At 40.6% G+C, this 17,967-nt stretch overlaps 1 protein-coding gene across 3 annotated transcripts in view; it reads right to left on the bottom strand.

Annotated features, from left to right (window-relative positions):
• Nucleotides 1-530: 530 nt before the first annotated feature.
• The window catches only part of GRB2 (growth factor receptor bound protein 2), a 69,990-nt gene continuing 52,553 nt past the window's right edge, over nucleotides 531-17,967 (bottom strand). For all 3 annotated transcript variants that reach the window (XM_038371588.2, XM_038371589.2, XM_038371591.2), the window contains 4 exons: nucleotides 16,748-16,845; nucleotides 7,985-8,107; nucleotides 4,780-4,948; nucleotides 531-2,833 (listed from right to left, as the gene is read on the bottom strand). In XM_038371588.2, coding sequence (XP_038227516.1) covers nucleotides 2,648-2,833; nucleotides 4,780-4,948; nucleotides 7,985-8,107; nucleotides 16,748-16,845 — 576 coding nt within the window. In that variant the 3' untranslated portion in view covers nucleotides 531-2,647. The remainder of the gene's footprint in view (nucleotides 2,834-4,779; nucleotides 4,949-7,984; nucleotides 8,108-16,747; nucleotides 16,846-17,967) is intronic.

Here is a 17,967-nt window from a genome sequence, read left to right on the forward strand (position 1 = left end):
GTGTAATCCATAAAGGCAGCTAGGCCGAGGTGCAAATCGAGCAGGAAAAAAAAATAAATCACTCATTTGTCAGTTGGAAATACAGTTGCTGTTCTCACAAGTCAGATTCCAGTATCCCCCCACTCTGTCCTGCAGTAAAAGAGCATCAATAAACTACTCGGAGACTATCAATCAGAAGTCAGATCGGATACACCAAAGTATCTTCCACAACTGGTTCCTTAATATGTGTCAGCAAATCATGCCCATTTATAGAGATCAATAAAAAGTTTTGAGCAAGGAACAAAAACATCTAGGCTCCACCTATTGTTCAGATAATGGACAAAGAATCCTTAATGTCTGCAAGCAGCAGACAGGACTTTTATTTGAACCCAGAAGGCCATGCATGCTAACCTATGCAATTCTCAATTTATCTATCTTGGTAGGATGAAGGACTAAGCTATCTCCTCCTTCCCACTGAGTTACAGGTTATAAATCAGTTTGACTGGCTGATGTTTTGCTCAGTTAATGGAAATAACAGACAGATGCTAAAGTGAAGAATTCATTGTATATTTATTATTCACAGTTAATTACTATCTACCAAATGCTGCTGCAGAGTTAAAGGATTAAGTACATAGGCCTTTTTATTTAAACACTGATTTTTTTTTTTAATATATGTACACACAAGACATATGTCTGCAAGGCTGTATGATATACACCAATTTCAAAATAAGGAAACAATCAAATGGTCCAGGTGTAGAATGCCATAGATTCCTTTTCCAATCATTTTAGAAAGAAGACAAAGTGAATGACAGCTAGCAAGGACTGGGAGAGAAAGTAATACTCTACAGGGTAGCTCTCTCTTTCATCTGCTGGAGAAATGAAGTGTAAGGCAGAGTCCATCTCAGGAATAAAACATTTGTAACACTTAGTACAAAAAAGGCACCCGCCAACACAGGAACATCTCCACTTGGGCAGGAGATCTCTGTTGCAGTTTTGGGGTTCATCGTTGGGGTGAAGGGGTCAGCCGCAGGGCTGCCAAGAGGAAACAATATAACTGAAGATTGGCACAAAGCTCTGCAGTTTGATTTATCTCCTTTTTGTCCACATCAACGTCAAACTGCTCTGGCAGAGGAGCTAATGGCATTAACAAATGCCACTGTGGTGAGGGAAGGGGGAATGCAATCACCACACAGCCTGCTGTGAACTGGGAGTGAAAAGTAAGAATCAACTTCTTAAATTGTGTAACACTGGCATGAGGAGGAGGAGGTAGGGAGAAAGTGGAGAACAGCGATGCCACCCTCTCTTTTCAAGAACAAGACATGATTGCAAATATTCCCTACCCCAGCCTAAAGGGAGCCAGACTCTTGATTACATGCGTACGTATAGACATTCACTAATACCTTAAAGTGTACTCAAGTACTATTTCTTGAGGTTTCCCTGTAATATAAAGCTTCCCGTCAAGAGGAACGTACATTTCGTCAGACACCTCAGCACTATTCTCTCCCATCATGGTACTTTGATAGAATATCACCCACCTTCACCCCCAAATACGTTTGCCCGTTTCCCATAATACTTAGTCCTGGCTCAGTGCAGGGGACTGGACTAGATGACCTATTGACGTCCTTTCCAATCCTACATTTTTATGATTCTATGAACAGTCCTAATGAGGCAATCCTTCTCTCCCCTTTTTCCTGAGGCTCCTGGATGCAGCTCCCCACCTCTGAGCAGCCTGTACTGCCACTTACAACACTGTATATGCCTTGTATTTTTCCTTGGAATAAAGAAAGTCAGACGGTAATACAAATATTAAAGCTCCATCTTTTTTGGAGATGTCTTTTTATATTCATTGATAAAATGACCCCTTCTCCCCCCGAAAAAAATATTTACACATATTCAGAAAAAAAACCTCTGGACTGTCCTTTTAACTTAAAAACAATAAAAAAGGAAATAAGGGAAAAGGCACTATGGAAAAAAATTATAGACTGTGCTCCACCATACACCTTTAAGAAAAAAAAGCTGTCACCAAAATAAAAGAACAGACTTTGATTGTAGTTTGGAATTTCTCAGAGCCGCTCTGACTAGTGAAAAAAAGCTCGTCTCCTCCACTCTGCTCAGAAGCTGCTGAGCCTCAGAGGGGAGAGTGGCTAAGGAGAAGGAAAAATAAAGAACACACCATTTTTTTCCCCAACCAAAAAGAGCTGAATGCTGAAGGCAAAAAGCAGTTTTATTTTTTTTAAAGGCAGGACAGTGGATTTGGTTCTTCTCTCAAGTCCCTCCATGTCAAATGAAGACTGTTTTCACAGAGAGAAAATACCAGCAGAGTTTCTCCCTTTTCCTTTATCAGCATGGCTAGGACTTTATATAGCATTAAACCTTCATGCACTGATGGACAGAGGAGGGGGGAAAAGAAAGAGTAAATGAAAGGGACAACCCAGGAGCATCTGAGGAAATCTGTTAATTTTTTTAATTTAAAGGTAAATTTTGGCATGTAAGTTGAACTCTCCCTCCCACCCCCAAAGTTCCATACTGAGAGAAGGAAGATCACTTTGTGGTAAGAAGTGATTCAGATTTTACCATCTTGTGATTTTTAGATCACTGGCTGTAGTTAGACTCTGTATGTGTATTTACTGTTTCTCTGGTTTCTTTAAATAATCTCTAATATTTATCTCTAGATGTTCCGGTTCACAGGGGTCACATAGTTGCGTGGAAACATGCCCGTCTGTCCGTGACAGGCTCCTTTCCACCAGTTGGGATCAGAATTGTCGAGGACCTGGATAAAGTCTCCACGGTGGAAGCCGAGTTCACCTTCCTCCTGGGGGTCGAAATCGAAAAGGGCCTGAACATATGTGGGTTGCTGCATGGGGAAAAAACCAACAGTGAGAGTCATTCACAGCATACAAATCTCCCACTGTCCCTGTTTCACAGGCTGCATACTATCTCTGCAACAGAGTTCAGGTGCCACTAGTAAACATTTGGGCTGTTTCATTTCTCTGCAAATTGCCTCTTTCATCAACTGTGACAAGATGCTCAAAGGATAAGTTTAGAATACACAAGGCCTTTGAAAATGGTCAAAATTAAATAAATGAGTTACAATAAAACTCTACAAGGTGGAGTCTCTTGGGCATTTTCACTGTAAGACACTCCTTTGTGACCATGTCGTATCAGAGGCCCATACAGTATATGCTACTGGGTCTCCACTAGATATTCCCTTCACCTCTGCATCCTTGTCCCTCTTCTTCATCTCCTTTCTGCGTCCCACCATCTTCATTATTCTTATTCTTCCTCAGTTTGCTTCCCACACAGATCACAACATTCAGTGAGTATTCTTAACCAACCCTATACTGTGACACTTAATTTTCCCCCTGAACAATGACCGTTGAATCACACTGAAATTTTAAATGCTTCCATTTGAAGTTTTCATTCATGTTGAGTGAAGTTTTTTTGGACAAACTTTATCCAATCTGTTTTCTGCAAATCTGTATACTGTGTTCATGAAAACGAAAGCTTCATTTTAAAAATGAGTTTATGGTGCTAGGAAGTACTTTTATTTTAATGTTTTCTGTATTTTTCAGCTATGTCTCTTTTGATATTGTTAACTTAATACTGGTCCAACAGCCCTGATGTCCTGTTTATAGACTAGGTACAGCATGGACAGAGCAGCATAAAGTATGTCTGCACTAGAGCTGGAAGGTGTAAATGCCAGCTTGAGGAGACATACACCCACACTAGCTCTGATTGTGCTAGCATGCTAAAAATAGATGTGTACCCATGGTAGGACGAGCCGTGAGAGGAGCTAGCTGCCCCAAGTCCATACCTCTGGACTCAGACAAGATCATACTTGGGGCAGCAAAATCCTCCTGCTGCTTGTGCCATTGCAGCTTCATTTTCCATTTTTAGCACGCTAGGTAATCAGAGCTATTGTGGGTATATCGCCTCAAACTGGAATTTATGCCTTCACACTCTAGTTTAGACATACCTTAAGTTTCCCCCACTCAGCCTTTCCAGCATGTCTCAAGCCTGGACTGGAGGGGCCACATCTAATGGTGAGATGGTCTTCCTGCAGAGCCCAACAGACACCAATTGCCAACTGTGATGGTATTTTGGTGTGCCTGGGAGCTGAACTAAAACCAAGAACTTCCATTAGACCATAATTTTAGTCACCACCAGTTTGGACTAGATTCAAACCAGCAACCTAGAGAAAATAAGTTCCATATACCAATATCCTTAACTATTCTCTACAGTGTGCTTCTGAAGAGGAATGTGCATTAAGATATTGAGGGTATGCAATGCACTGCTGAGGGCATTGCTGGCTAAAAACTAATTCAAACAGAAATCAAAATTCCATGAAAGTAGCAGGGGGAAGGGAATGTAACATATGTTTAGGACCATTTCTACTGGTGGGAACGAACACACGGCCTCACTATGGTGCTTTATGTATTGAAGGATAGGCATAATCCAAAATTATTCTTAAAGATGTGAACTGAATAATCAAAAAGTCATAGGGACATCCTTTGCCAGAACAAAAAGGGATTTACAAAGTTTTTCATAGTGGTACAAAGCCCATCCAAAAGAAGGCAGAAGGGCTGCATTTATTTTTCAGTACAATTAGTCTGCAGAATTCAGGACTCCGAATTGCACAAACAGACAATTCTTCATCAGAGAGGGAAAGTTAAAGGGTTAACTTCTCTCTCCCCACATCTTCCTACTGAAAATTCAAGCAAACCTTCAGACCCTGGACTGTTGACAGAAAGCTCTCCATTTTGGTTATAGTGGCAATGCTCCTCTCCCCCACCATCTTACCTGTGGCACCTGCTCAATATCCCGAAGGAATATCTGCTGGTTCCTGGAGACAGAAGTGGATCTGTGATAATCTACCAGCTCGTTCAGAGAATTGAACTTCACCACCCAAAGGAAATACTTGCCAGCCCCATCTCGGAGCACCTTGAAGTGCTGCACATCATTTCCAAACCTGGGATGTGGGAGAGGGAGAGAAGACAGACTGCATGTATCAGTCATACTGAGTCTCTCTTCCTAGAATGACATGAATGGAAACCGATTAAATCCAGGAAGACAATTCCAAGCATAACTAGCATAAAAATGTCTCCCTTCTTAATGGCTGTGAATCTAGGTCTCAAATGATTCTGGAGATATACTAACCCACTGTCATCTGTGCAGGCTAAGATTGGCGGAAAGGAGCTTTTGCACTTCCTCAGACCTTGCACAGGGAAGAAGGGATCATAGAGATGATCAGTGTCTGGGGTGTGTTTTGAAAGTATAAATACTATAAAAAAAAAGCTATTGTGACGATAGCTTTCATGAAAGAGGGAATGAAAATACTGGCTGGAGAGGCAAATAGAGTGGCAGGCAGGTGGAATGCAGACTCCTTCCATATAGCTATGCCAAGGCACTCAGTCCTGACCTAAAGCAATGGCTGCTATCCCACCTGAACAAAGACAAGAACAAGTGCTCAATTAAAATCTCCCCATACAAAGCCTATTAGTGCTAAAAGAAAAAACAAAACCCAAACACTTCTATAGACTTACACAGCAGTATCTTTAACTCAACTTTAACTACATCTTTTGATATGCGAATAGACAGAAGTTTTGATATTTAATAAAAACCTCTGTCTCTTGCTTCCAATAATTTTCTTCTGAAGGAAGAGGACATCCAAACAGGCTACTAATAGAGAGTACATGTAGACAGAATTATACCATTTTCCCTTTATAACTCTAAGAAATGAAAAATGCAGGCAGCAGTTCTCATTTGGTGTTTAGTCTTTCAATACCTGGAGATGTACAGTCTACCGTTGCTATGAGCAAATGTCAAATCTGCAGCAAGTATTTCAAGGCTAATGCTTCAAGTCTCCCTTTCTCAGTCAGTTTCTTTCCATTTCAGATCCTGCAGATAAGGTTTTAGTAAGCCTTTAGAAAAGCTAATCAGCAAAAAAATCCCCAAACTGAGAAACAGATCAGTAGGTGAGCTATCACTGAGCTACTAGGCAGGCAGAGATGATCTGTCGTCTCCCAGAATTTCAAATACATTTGTTAGTGTTGTAAAGAAATAAGCTTCTTGGAATGAAGGTTCCATTTACATCTTGTTTCTGGTAATTCATATAGCCTTTTGTGTACCCCAGCTTATCTGATTATTTTGCCAAAGGCAAAATATAAATGCACTGCTAAAACAAGCCAGCATGATGGCAAAATTCTATGCTGCCACATGTGAGGTCCAGAATGTAATCACAGAAGGAAAGGGCTGGAAACACTCCTGAGGTACTGTGCTTGATGGGTATAGAAAACTCAGTATTCTGTAGCAACCTCAGCTGGATAATCAAAATATGATGCTTAGATTCCAAAGGATATCTTCCTCAGCTCTTCCAGGCAAAGGCATGCAACTGGAAGTGGAAGGGAAGAAGGCATCAACTGCTAAAAGACAAGAGTTTGTTCATTTAAGTACATGACCCATACTGTTAAAGCTTGTAACTTTTCCATTGTATTTCACGGCAGCCACTTAGGACTCTCCCAGCTTGTGAGGGAATATGTGAGACTGACACGGGAGCTACTGTTAAAGCTATTTAAATAAGCATCTCTAGATGCTACTGTAATAAAAATATTAAATAATAGCTTGTCAAGGTTCCTTCCCCACTCTGAACTCTAGGGTACAAATGCATGAAAGACCCCCTAAGCTTATTCTTACCAGCTTAGGTTAAAAATTTTCCCAAGGTACAAACTTTGCCTCATCCTTGAACTGTATGCTGCCACCACCAAGCATTTTAAACAAAGAACAGGGAGAGAGACCACTTGGAGATGTCTTCCCCAAAAATATCCCCCCTCCCCAGCCCTACACCCCCTTTGCTGGGGAAGGCTTGATAAGAATCCTCACCAATTGGTACAGATGAACACAAACCCAAACCCTTGGATCTTAAGAACAATGAAAAATCAATCAGGTTCTTAAAAGAAGAATTTTAATTAAAGAAAAGGTAAAAAGAATCACCTCTGTAAAATCAGGATGGTAAATACCTGGGTAAAAAGATTCAAAACATAGAGAATCCCTCTAGGCAAAAACTTAAGTTACAAAAAGACACAAAAACAGGAATATACATTCCCTCCAGCACAGCTTATTTTACAAGCCATTAAACAAAAGAAAATCTAACACATTTTCTAGCTAGATTACTTACTAACTTTACAGGAGTTGTAAGGCTTGCATTCCTGATTTGTCCCCAGCAAAAGCATCACACAGACAGAAAGAACCCTTTGTCCCCCCGCCCTCCAGATTTGAAAGCATCTTGTCCCCTCATTGGTCATTTTGGGTCAGGTGCCTGCAAGGTTACCGTAGCTTCTTAACCCTTTACAGATGAAAGGGTTTTGCCTCTGGCCAGGAGGGATTTTATAGCACTGTATGCAGAAAGGTAGTTACCCTTCCCTTTATATTTATGACATAGCTCCATCTCCAAAGTGAAATTGTCAGGTCTGTGCCAACATGGAATCTACTGACAAGAGATGGGAAGCATGCTCCATTTTTACAACTCCACATCTCTATACTGGAGAACAAGGACATTCCCAAAATATGTGCCTCCCACAGAGTTATGAAAAACTGCACATTTGAAAGGCGCCAGATAGCAAGAGCAGAAGGTAGAAAGAATTAGAGCCTCAGAATTGTAAATGAGAAGAGCAGAAAGAGGGGAAAAACAGTATATCCTCATTCCTCAGAATCCACTGAGTCATGATGTCCCAGTCCCCTGCTCTCACCACTGAACCAGTACATCGTTTCACACAAAACAGGACAATATCTTGTTACCATAATCTCAGCAATGTAACTCTTAGTAGGATAGAGCACCCATATTTATTGTTACAAAAGACAGCATGGGTTCATGTCACTGGAAGAGAAGAACTGCTACTACACATGTGGGAAACAGTGTCAGAGGTGAAAAATAGGAATACTCATTTGTACTTTTATCACACAAGGGGTGTCCTAATTAGCACACTGGATGCTACAGAGCATTACTCACTTGACTGAGAGAGAGAAGTCCCCAGGAGCACTCTCACTCTCCCTGATGAGAAAGGCACCATCATGTCTCTGTTTGCCTAACATCTCCTCAGCTTTTGCTCGGGGAATCTTCCCAAAAAACCATCTGTGGAAGAAGAAAGATGAGAATTAAAGTCAATCCCCTCTCCATGGAAAAAGTCAGGATTGGATGTGTACATAGCTGTGAAGTGATTTCAAAAGAATGGTAATGGATTGAACTGCACCCTCATACTACTCTACAGAACCTTTACCGGCACAAGTAGCTTGCCCCCTCATCTTCAGAGCAATGGCTACCATGATTCCACCAGGAGGGGCTTTACACTAGCCTCTCTCTACTATACTGGGATGACTCTGTATGTCTGTAAATTAAATCATTGAAATTGCAGAATTTACAAGAGCAGCAGAAAGAGAAACTACTGTAGGAAAACGTGTAGCACTGTGCCCCACCTGGATGATGTTGAATCTGTCCAGTTACTTAGCTAAATCTAAAGGCTATAGAATGGTTCCGGAGAGTATTTTGGTAATCAGGTCCCATAATTTTATTGTTTTTGTTAGACTAAACAGCTCCCCTTTTTGGGCAAGCCAAGTGCTAATAGAAATCTTCCTGTACAACTTCAGGTGTAGAGGCCTGTGTTTCTGAAGCAGAAGATACCCAGTTCTACTTCCCCATGTTGCACATACGCAGTTTAACCAATGACTACCAAGAAATCTGCATGTATGTGGGTCAATAGAAAGTAATTTTACACGCTCTTTTATTACTTGAGTTTGCTGAGAAAAAAATGCAGTGCCTCTTACTGACTTGCAAAGCAGATACTTTGAAAGACAGATGTAATGGTTCTTGGGGTTCAGAGGACAGGTGAGTCACCTTGTCACTCCCTGCCACCAGTGAGGAGGAGTCTTGCTTGTGCTTAGGTTGGTATCAGCTCAAACACCACCAGCCGGTCAGCCCCTCAAGCACACTCTTCTGGGCAATGCCAGTCCTTCCTTTGCCTTGAAGATTAACAATAGATATATCCCAGACCTTGAGTCCCTTTGAAGCGTTCCCCTGTGATATTCATCCCGACATTGGCTACTCACAGAACTACCAGGCTTCCTGTTTCCAAAGGAACAGTATATAGACCAGTTTAAGATTCGTCTCAAGACAGTACTTAGCGTAAAACCACTGCACTGAGAGATATTTATGTGAAAACAAAAATAAGTTTATCATCAAAGCCAAGAGATTCAGGAGACAGTGAACAAAAATATTGGAAACAACGAACGGTTACACATAAAACAAAATTGTAGCATGCTCTCTAGAGATAAAACTTCCAGGTTATCCTTACTGTCAAAAGGAATTTCATCTCATCCAAACTCTTTAGCAGTGTTTTCAACCAAGGCTATCTGAGATCCTGTTTTCATGAATGGCAGCACACTGCCCATCTCCTTTCTAAGTGCAGGATGAGGTGACTTCTTTGCTTTTGACATATACCCACCCTCCCAAGTTCATTGTCTGTACTCAAAGAGGATAACCACCCATGGCCTGCTTTTCTTGTGTGCTGCTTCCCTGTTGACTTCACATCTCTTCACTAAGATCTCACATTGTACATCAATGGGCATCCGTTGCATTGGTTTACAATGCTTAATTTACATCCCAGAGAGATACATTTCTTACCTCCTTTCTCAAGGAAGACCTGTTTTTCACCTCGGCCTTGATACAGACTTTAAAACATATTTTCAGTATATATATCCCGAGTATCTGTACATACATTTCACAACTATATTAATGATCAGTGTGACTCCAGCTGTCATTTAAGACCTCACATGACATTCTTTGGTGAACTAGAACATACACACCAGAATCAGTGTATTCCTGTAACTCCCTTGCCAGTTGGCATTAAGGGGGTTTGGGGTCACAATAGAATATACTGGATTAAGCAAAGAAATCTTACGATTTTTAACAGGAAGAAACAACAACAACAACAGTCACTTTAGTAGCACTTAAAGGAAAGCAACAAGATTTCTTCCGCTATTAAATAAATTGAAATGCAGACTTCACCCACAGGTTTCTTCAAAGGCTACACTTCACAATATAGCTGTAAATAGTTGAAACAGGAGCTTTTCATGCCTTAATAGGGGCTCCGCACCACTATTGCACAAATGGAAAATGCATTTTGTGCCAAAGAACAATTTCCAGCCTGTTCTGGATCAGGTGATTATGAATAATTCATACAGAACTGCAGTGAACAAAGTGACTACATTCAGTCAGTAGCTGGCTGTTCCTGTGCCAGGGTGAAATTAAATCACAGGCCTAGTCTGTTAGGTGCTGCCCACAGCTCATTGATCACAGGTTTCTAATCCAGACTCCAGTCCAAGAATAGGAAAAAACAAACTGGGTTTGGGATGTTGGGCACGTGCTGTGTTGGGAAAACCAGAGCTATCTTCAATTAGAGACAAAATAGCTAAAATGCTGAGCGATAGGTTCTCTCAAACTGGGTCAAGAGACACTCATTGCCACAATACATGAGCATGTGGGGTATTCCTGTTTGGGGCCCATTTCATGGCTAAACCGCAAGGGCTCCATACCAAAGAACTTCCTTTCCATTACCACACCAAGGTCTCCTTTTGCAGGGAGGACACAGATCTGTAAGACTGGCCTTTATTTAGTTTACGTTTTTTGTGAAATCTTCAGAGATGGAATAATAGTTTCTGCTCTCCAGGATTAGGCATGATCTAGAGGAAGAGAGACTTCACCACACCATGAGCAGATTCTTCTGTAACTGGCAGCCCCAGCTCCTCTCACCATCTGCCTATGCTGTCTGTCTGATACAATGCACAGTATATAAATGACAGATTCATAGATACTAAGGTCAGAAGGGACCATTCTGATCATCTAGTCCGACCTCCTGCACAGCGCAGGCCACAGAATCTCACCCACCCACTCCTATGAAAAACCTCACCTATGTCTGAGCTATTGAAGTCCTTAAATCATGGTTTAAAGACTTCAAGGAGCAGAGAAGCCTCTCTCAAGTGACCCATGCCCCATGCTACAGAGGAAGGCGAAAAACCTCCAGGGCCTCTTCCAATCTGCCCTGGAGGAAAATGCCTTCCCGACCCCAAATATGGCAATCAGCTAAACCCTGAGCATATGGGCAAGATTCACCAGCCAGATACTACAGAAAAGTCTTTCCTGGGTAACTCAGATCCCATCCATCTAATATCCCATCTCAGGGGATTAGTCCTATTTACCCTGAATATTTAAAGATCAATTACTTACCAAAATTCCATTATCCCATCATACCATCTCCTCCATAAACTTATCAAGTAGAATCTTAAAACCAGACAGATCTTTTGCCCCCACTGCTTCCCTTGGAAGGCTATTCCAAAACTTCACTTCTCTGATGGTTAAAAACCTTCGTCTGATTTCAAGTCTAAACTTCCTGGTGGCCAGTTTATACCCATTTGTTCTTGTGTCCACATTGGTGATGAGCTTAAATAATTCCTCTCCCTCTCCTGTATTTATCCCTCTGATATATTAAGAGAGAGCAATCATATCTCCCCTCAACCTTCTTTTAGTTAGGCTAAACAAGCCAAGCTCCTTAAGTCTCTTTTCATAAGACAAGTTTTCCATTCCTCGGATCATCCTAGTAGCCCTTCTCTGTACCTGCTCCAGTTTGAATTCATCCTTTTTAAACATGGGAGACCAGAACTGCACACAGTATTCTAGGTGAGGTCTCACCAGTGCCTTGTATAATGGTACTAAAACCTCCTTATCCCTACTGGAAATGCCTCTCCTGATGCATCCCAAAAACGCATTAGCTTTTTTTACAGCCATATCACATTGGCAGCTCATAGTCATCCTATGATCAACCAATAGTCCAAGGTCCTTCTCCTCTTCCGTTACTTCTAATTGATGCGTCCCCAATTTATAACTAAAATTCTTGTTATTAATCCCTAAATGCATAACCTTACACTTCTCACTATTAAATTTCATCCTATTACTATTACTCCAGTTTACAAGGTCATCCAGATCCTCCTGTATAATATCCCGATCCTTCTCCGAATTGGCAATACCTCACAGCTTTGTATCATCTGCAAACTTTATTAGCACACTCCCACTTTTTGTGTCAAGGTCAGTAATAAAAAGATTAAATAAGATTGGTCCCAAAACCGATCCCTGAGGAACTCCACTGGTAACCTCCCTCCAACCTGACAGTTCGCCTTTCAGTAGGACCCGTTGCAGTCTCCCCTTTAACCAATTCCTTATCCACTTTTTGATGTTCATATTGATCCCCATCTTCTCCAATTTAACTAATAATTCCCCATGTGGCACGGTATCAAACGCCTTACTGAAATCTAGGTAAATGAGATCCAATGCATTTCCTTTATATAAAACATCTGTTACTTTTTCAAAAAAGGAGATTAGGTTGGTTTGGCACGATCTACCTTTTGTAAAACCATGCTGTATTTTGTCATCATTGATGTAAAGGACACCTGGTATGTTCACAGAGATATTTTTGCTATAGGCAGCATGTCTGAAAATTGTTTCCACCACTAAAACCTTGTGAAGAAAATTTTAACTTCACTCCAAGTAGTTCCATTTATGGAGAGTTTTCAGATTGGAGGAAACATCCTCTATTACAAATCCCAGACATTACTCATCAACTACATGTATATATTACTTTATTTGTAAGTTTTGTGTGTGTGTTATACTTTTTTTTCCCCCAAACAGGAAGGACAGGCTAATTCCCACCCCCACCCTGTATCCAATAGCAAAGGAGATATGAGAACTGAATATTGCCTTGTTTTTGCAATAACCTCATTGAAATCAGCACTTTGTTGCCACAGAGCCAGCAGAGGGAGCTCCTACCACCATCACATCAGTGTGTTGTATTTTTTTCAAAATCAGTTGTGAGAAACCGTTATCTGGGACTCCTTCAGAAATGCATCCGATGAAGTGAGCTGTAGCTCACGAAAGCTTATGCTCTAATAAATTTGTTAGTCTCTAAGGTGCCACAAGTACTCCTTTTCTTTTTGCGAATACAGACTAACACGGCTGCTACTCTGAAACTTCAGAACTCACTGTGTCAAGATATTGACAGGGGTTCTGTTTCCCACATTCTCGCTTTTTGGTCATAGGATAAAGTAAAATGTAATGCTTTACTAATACTGCACTTTGCAAGTTTTATATTAAGAATTTGAGGATTCTTTCCATAGTTTCTGCTTATGATTTTCACTATTGTGTGACTGCTTGGTTCTAATTCTCAATTACTCAGATATGATAGACATTTTATCATCATGTTAAAGTTGACCTGCAAAAGGTAAAAAACGTCTTTGTGCATTTTTTTTTTGTGCTGGTTTGAATCAGAAATATTAACATTAGTTTTCCCTAGTTTTGCTGGCTCATTAGGGATTTCAAATGTACATTAAGAAATATCTCCAGTTATTGAAGAGAAACAATTTTGAATCGAATCCTCAACACAGACATTTTCTAATTATTTCCCAGGTATCTGAGTTAAATTGGTGAAAAAAATCCTCTTTGCAATGGCTCAGCTTTGTCTCTTGTGAGGTCATAATTCTACTAGCTCTCTAGTCATCCACAGATTTCTCAGGATAGAGAAGACCTGAATTTTTAATGTAAAAGCAATCAAAAACACAATCAGGAAAACACTTTTCAGGCATTCTTCACATATAAAAAAGAAAAAAGAGTAAATTTGTATTTACGGAAACATATCTGACTGCTCAGGAGCACACATCCAAGGCACCATAAAATTTCTGGCTTTACGGAATATTGCACACAAATCTTTTCTGTAGGTTGGTTCAAAAACTAGCAAAATCCTCAGAATAGCCAAAAAATTTAAACCAAAAAAAAAAAAAAATCTACACTATTCCAATGGTTTCCACTATTTCCTTCTGAATGGTTAAATCTGTTAATTACAAAGCAAGTTGGACACAAATGTTATGTTGGGTAAAGTTTGTCCAGTCAGGACTGCAAAAACAAATCCAGATTTTACTGCTGATGTTGCAAGGCTGGAAGTGGATGCATTGATAGGTAAAATACCAAGTTCACCAGGCATACAGACTAGTTTCTTGCTTGTGCAAGCAGCAATTTGGCAGTTCTTCTGGCCTCACTCATTGCAATCATTTAGCTTGGTTGTATTTCCTCCATACATAAAAGTCACAATGTTTGTGAAGAGATATTCCAACAAGATCTGTGTGAACAACCCAGTATGCATGCACAAGCACTTAAGATGTACAGGCCAAAAGTCCAACACAAACCACACCATGAAAGCAACCCCAAAAAAGCAAGCCTTGCCAATGAAATGCGGAGCTGAGCTTAGCAGGAAGTCTCCCACCCAGAGCTTCCTACTACTCTTCATTGAGTATCTCACCTCTCTCTACTGTATTAATTGGTGTGAATTACCCTTTGTTTTAATGACAGGTTTCAGAGTAGCAGCCGTGTTAATCTGTATTCGCAAAAAGAAAAGGAGCACCCGTGGCACCTTAGAGACTAACAAATTTATTAGAGCATAAGCTTTTGTGAGCTACAGCTCACTTCATTGGATGCATTTGGTGGAAAAACTTTTTTCCACCAAATGCATCCGATGAAGTGAGCTGTAGCTCACAAAAGCTTATGCTCTAATAAATTTGTTAGTCTCTAAGGTGCCACGGGTACTCCTTTTCCTTTGTTTTAAAAGGGTTTCTGAATTTGGCAACTGGAGGACTAATTCTTTTCTTTCAGGCTTCATTTGTTAATAATTGTGAAGCAAATTGGAAGTTTTGCACCATGTGATCTGGGGAAACCACCACATTACAGTTGAAGGCTTGTTATTGGACTGTAGGGTTTAAAGCCCACCCCCTAGGACAGGTCTTAAATTGAAAATCATTCCAGGTTCTATAGATAGCTCCTTAGTTTCCAACCCCTCTTGACTGAAGTAGTCTCCATACTGTTCACCCACAACAAGCCCTTTGAGAATCTGGTCCTACAAAAGAACTTAGTACTTTCAAATCCCTGTTCAGTTGCTGTTTATACGAAGTGTTAATCAAAGGCGCTGGAACAATTTTTATAGTGGGAGTGATCAGAGCCACTGGACCCCAAATGCATCCGATGAAGCGAGCTGTAGCTCATGAAAGCTTATGCTCAAAATAAATTTGTTAGTCTCTAAGGTGCCACAAGTCCTCCTTTTCTTTTCGCGAATACAGACTTACACGGCTGCTACTCTGAAACCTGAACCACACTATACATCCTATATATATATATTACAGCAGCACCCTAGCATTCCAGCACCTACGCTGCTAATCTACTTTCACTTACAGCCCTGTACCATAGTTAAGTCTGCACTAGACTAGGAAAATTATGGGAAAGTTTTCCAGGATTGCTAATACATGTTTAGCTCTATCCATAAGCAATAAATGGGAGCCCATGGGCCACTGGCTTCTGTCAGCAATTTAAATATTCATCTAAACTTGCTCACAGGAAATATAGTTGACAGTGCTTAAAATCACTAGCAGGCCAGCTACATTAGGACTCCCAGCATTACTGACACCAGCAGAGCTGAACAAGCATTAACAGTGGAAAATTTCTACAGAATTCCCCCAGTGTAGATGAGGCTTTAAATGGTTTTAGAGACCCTTCACAGGTCTTAACTGACCTCTTATGTTTCCTACTTAGATGAATCTACCACTACTGCGATATTCCTCACCATATTCTTAGCGCACTTACTTCCTAACAGAAGGCAGGCCCCACAGAAATAATTTCTGTTCAATATTTAACTGTATTTCTTCTTTATTATTTAAATATTGAAGCCAACTATTGACAAAAGCAGCACCAACACAGTGTTTAGAAACCCCGGTGACAGCTTTTATTGGACTGCCCAGAAGATTCTTTGCTCAACAGAATTGCACTGCACAGAGCTACTGCTTTCTTGTCAAGCACTTCAACTAGCTAGAATTTCAGTATAACCCGAGAACAAGAGAAGATGCAAAAGTGTCTGAAAAGAAATGATCAAGAGGCCAGCCAGAGTCATGGAACAGTACGGTTCCCATGTGCTTGTTCTTCAGTATTTGAGGAAGGACATGTGTTGAGAGGCTACTCAAGGCAGGCTTCCCTGGAAGTGGGAGCCAAGTAACTACACTGGTACATTTAGCATGGACATTTCACATCATAAAGGTTTACCTACAAAAGTAGCTTTATTTAGGTGATATGACAGCAATTTTCACTCTTACTCTGTTAAAATCTATGTTGCAAAAGTATTGAATACATAAACGACAGAGTTAAGGTGAAACACATGGCATTTCTGATTTTTGCAGTGCTTAACCATACAACTTTGACAATCTATTAATATAGGATTGGGTTTTTAAATAGTCTCCTATTTTTACCAGAAAATATAGAAAAATACATAAGGAGCTACACTAAGACTTTGAAGCTCTTCTGGCTGCCAGATTTGACAACATCGTGAAATTTCCAGCCAATTTATTTAGTTAGATTCCACCAGGACACTTTTTCCCCTTGCTCCTCAAGAGGTACGCAGGAGAAAGTCCCACTACTACAAACTTTAGGAGCTGTGCAATTAAGATTCATCACAATAGGGCTGATTTCTGGATGCAGTCGCCAGTAGTAACCCCTTTATATCTTACTAAGTCCATAGGATTGTGCCAGTGACTAAGGTCCTGCACTCATTACAATGTGCTCAGCAGCCCTCCCTATTACTTCAAGGGCAAATGAAAACAAGGCAGAGTGAGGGAAGGGGATCAGTGATGCTCCACTTACGGATGTGGTTTCATTTCTATGTAGTTCTTGGGAATGAAGCCATCCTTCCCATTGAGTTCTGCCTTGTACCAGTTCTGATCACATTCTTCATTCAAAACCTGCAGGAAACAAAAACAAAAACCATTTACCATATTTTAGTATATAGCAGGACAGACAGAAATGTGCTTAGGAAATCAGGGTGCTCTTATGATAGACATCTGCTATGCTGCTCCAATGCACCCCATGCACTTTGAAAGCTATAGCAGGCAAGGTGAAGGAAAAGAGTCACTTGAAATCATCTGAAACTTCAGTGTTGAAGTTGGGCGGTTTAGTAGGAAAGTCATAGGCTATGGCTACACCACAGCTTAAGTAAACATAAGTTATGTCGCTCGGGGTGTGACTTAACCACCTCTCTGTGACATAACTTATGCTGATTTAAGCGCCGGAGTGGACAATGCTACGTCAGCGGGAGAGTTTCTCTCACTGACATAGCTGCCACTACTCGGTGGGGGTGGATTAAGTCAATGGGAGAGCTCTCTCTCATCGGTTTAGAGCAGCTACTCTAGACTGCTTACAGAGGCTCAGCTGCATCGGTGCAGCTGCACCACTGTATGCTCTCTAGAATAGCCAGAGCCATAGTCTGTAGGTTCTATATTTACCCTCAGCAACTTCTCTAGATCAAATTCAGTTTATAAATCCAGAGAGTATTTGGTTAATTGCCACCACTGCAAATTCAACCTGAGATCTGAGAAACAAGTTGTATTCTGTCTTTTACCACCAGTAATAGTTATTAATTCAAAATTTACTTGGCAATTCTGATGATAGTCTCTCTCTCCTGTGGTTGTATTGGATCAATAGGGTTTTAAGTAGTGCTTATACTAGGGAATTTTTTTTTGAAAATTCCCTAATGGTAGCCCAACTGTAAACAAAACTGGCACCTTCAGGTGTTTTTACCATTAATGAAAGCCCGATGAACAGGGAGCAGCAGTGGTGAATTTTTTTGGTAAAGTTCCCTAGTGTAGACAAGGCGTACATCAATAAAGTGTGTCAATGGAACTCTGGCACATTTCAAGCAGATGTAGGAACATGAAGGTTCCAATTTTTAATATGCACTTTTCTGACTATGACGACACTTTAAAACGAGTACAAGACCAGAAAGTCATAAGGGATGAAGCTGTATTAATGAAGGACAGTAGAGAGCACCAGGGACACTGTGTGTTTTAAGTACCTTTACTCCCAAA

The sequence above is a fragment of the Dermochelys coriacea genome, chromosome 14 (genome assembly GCF_009764565.3).
Source record: "Dermochelys coriacea isolate rDerCor1 chromosome 14, rDerCor1.pri.v4, whole genome shotgun sequence".
NCBI classification, from domain to species: domain Eukaryota; kingdom Metazoa; phylum Chordata; order Testudines; family Dermochelyidae; genus Dermochelys; species Dermochelys coriacea.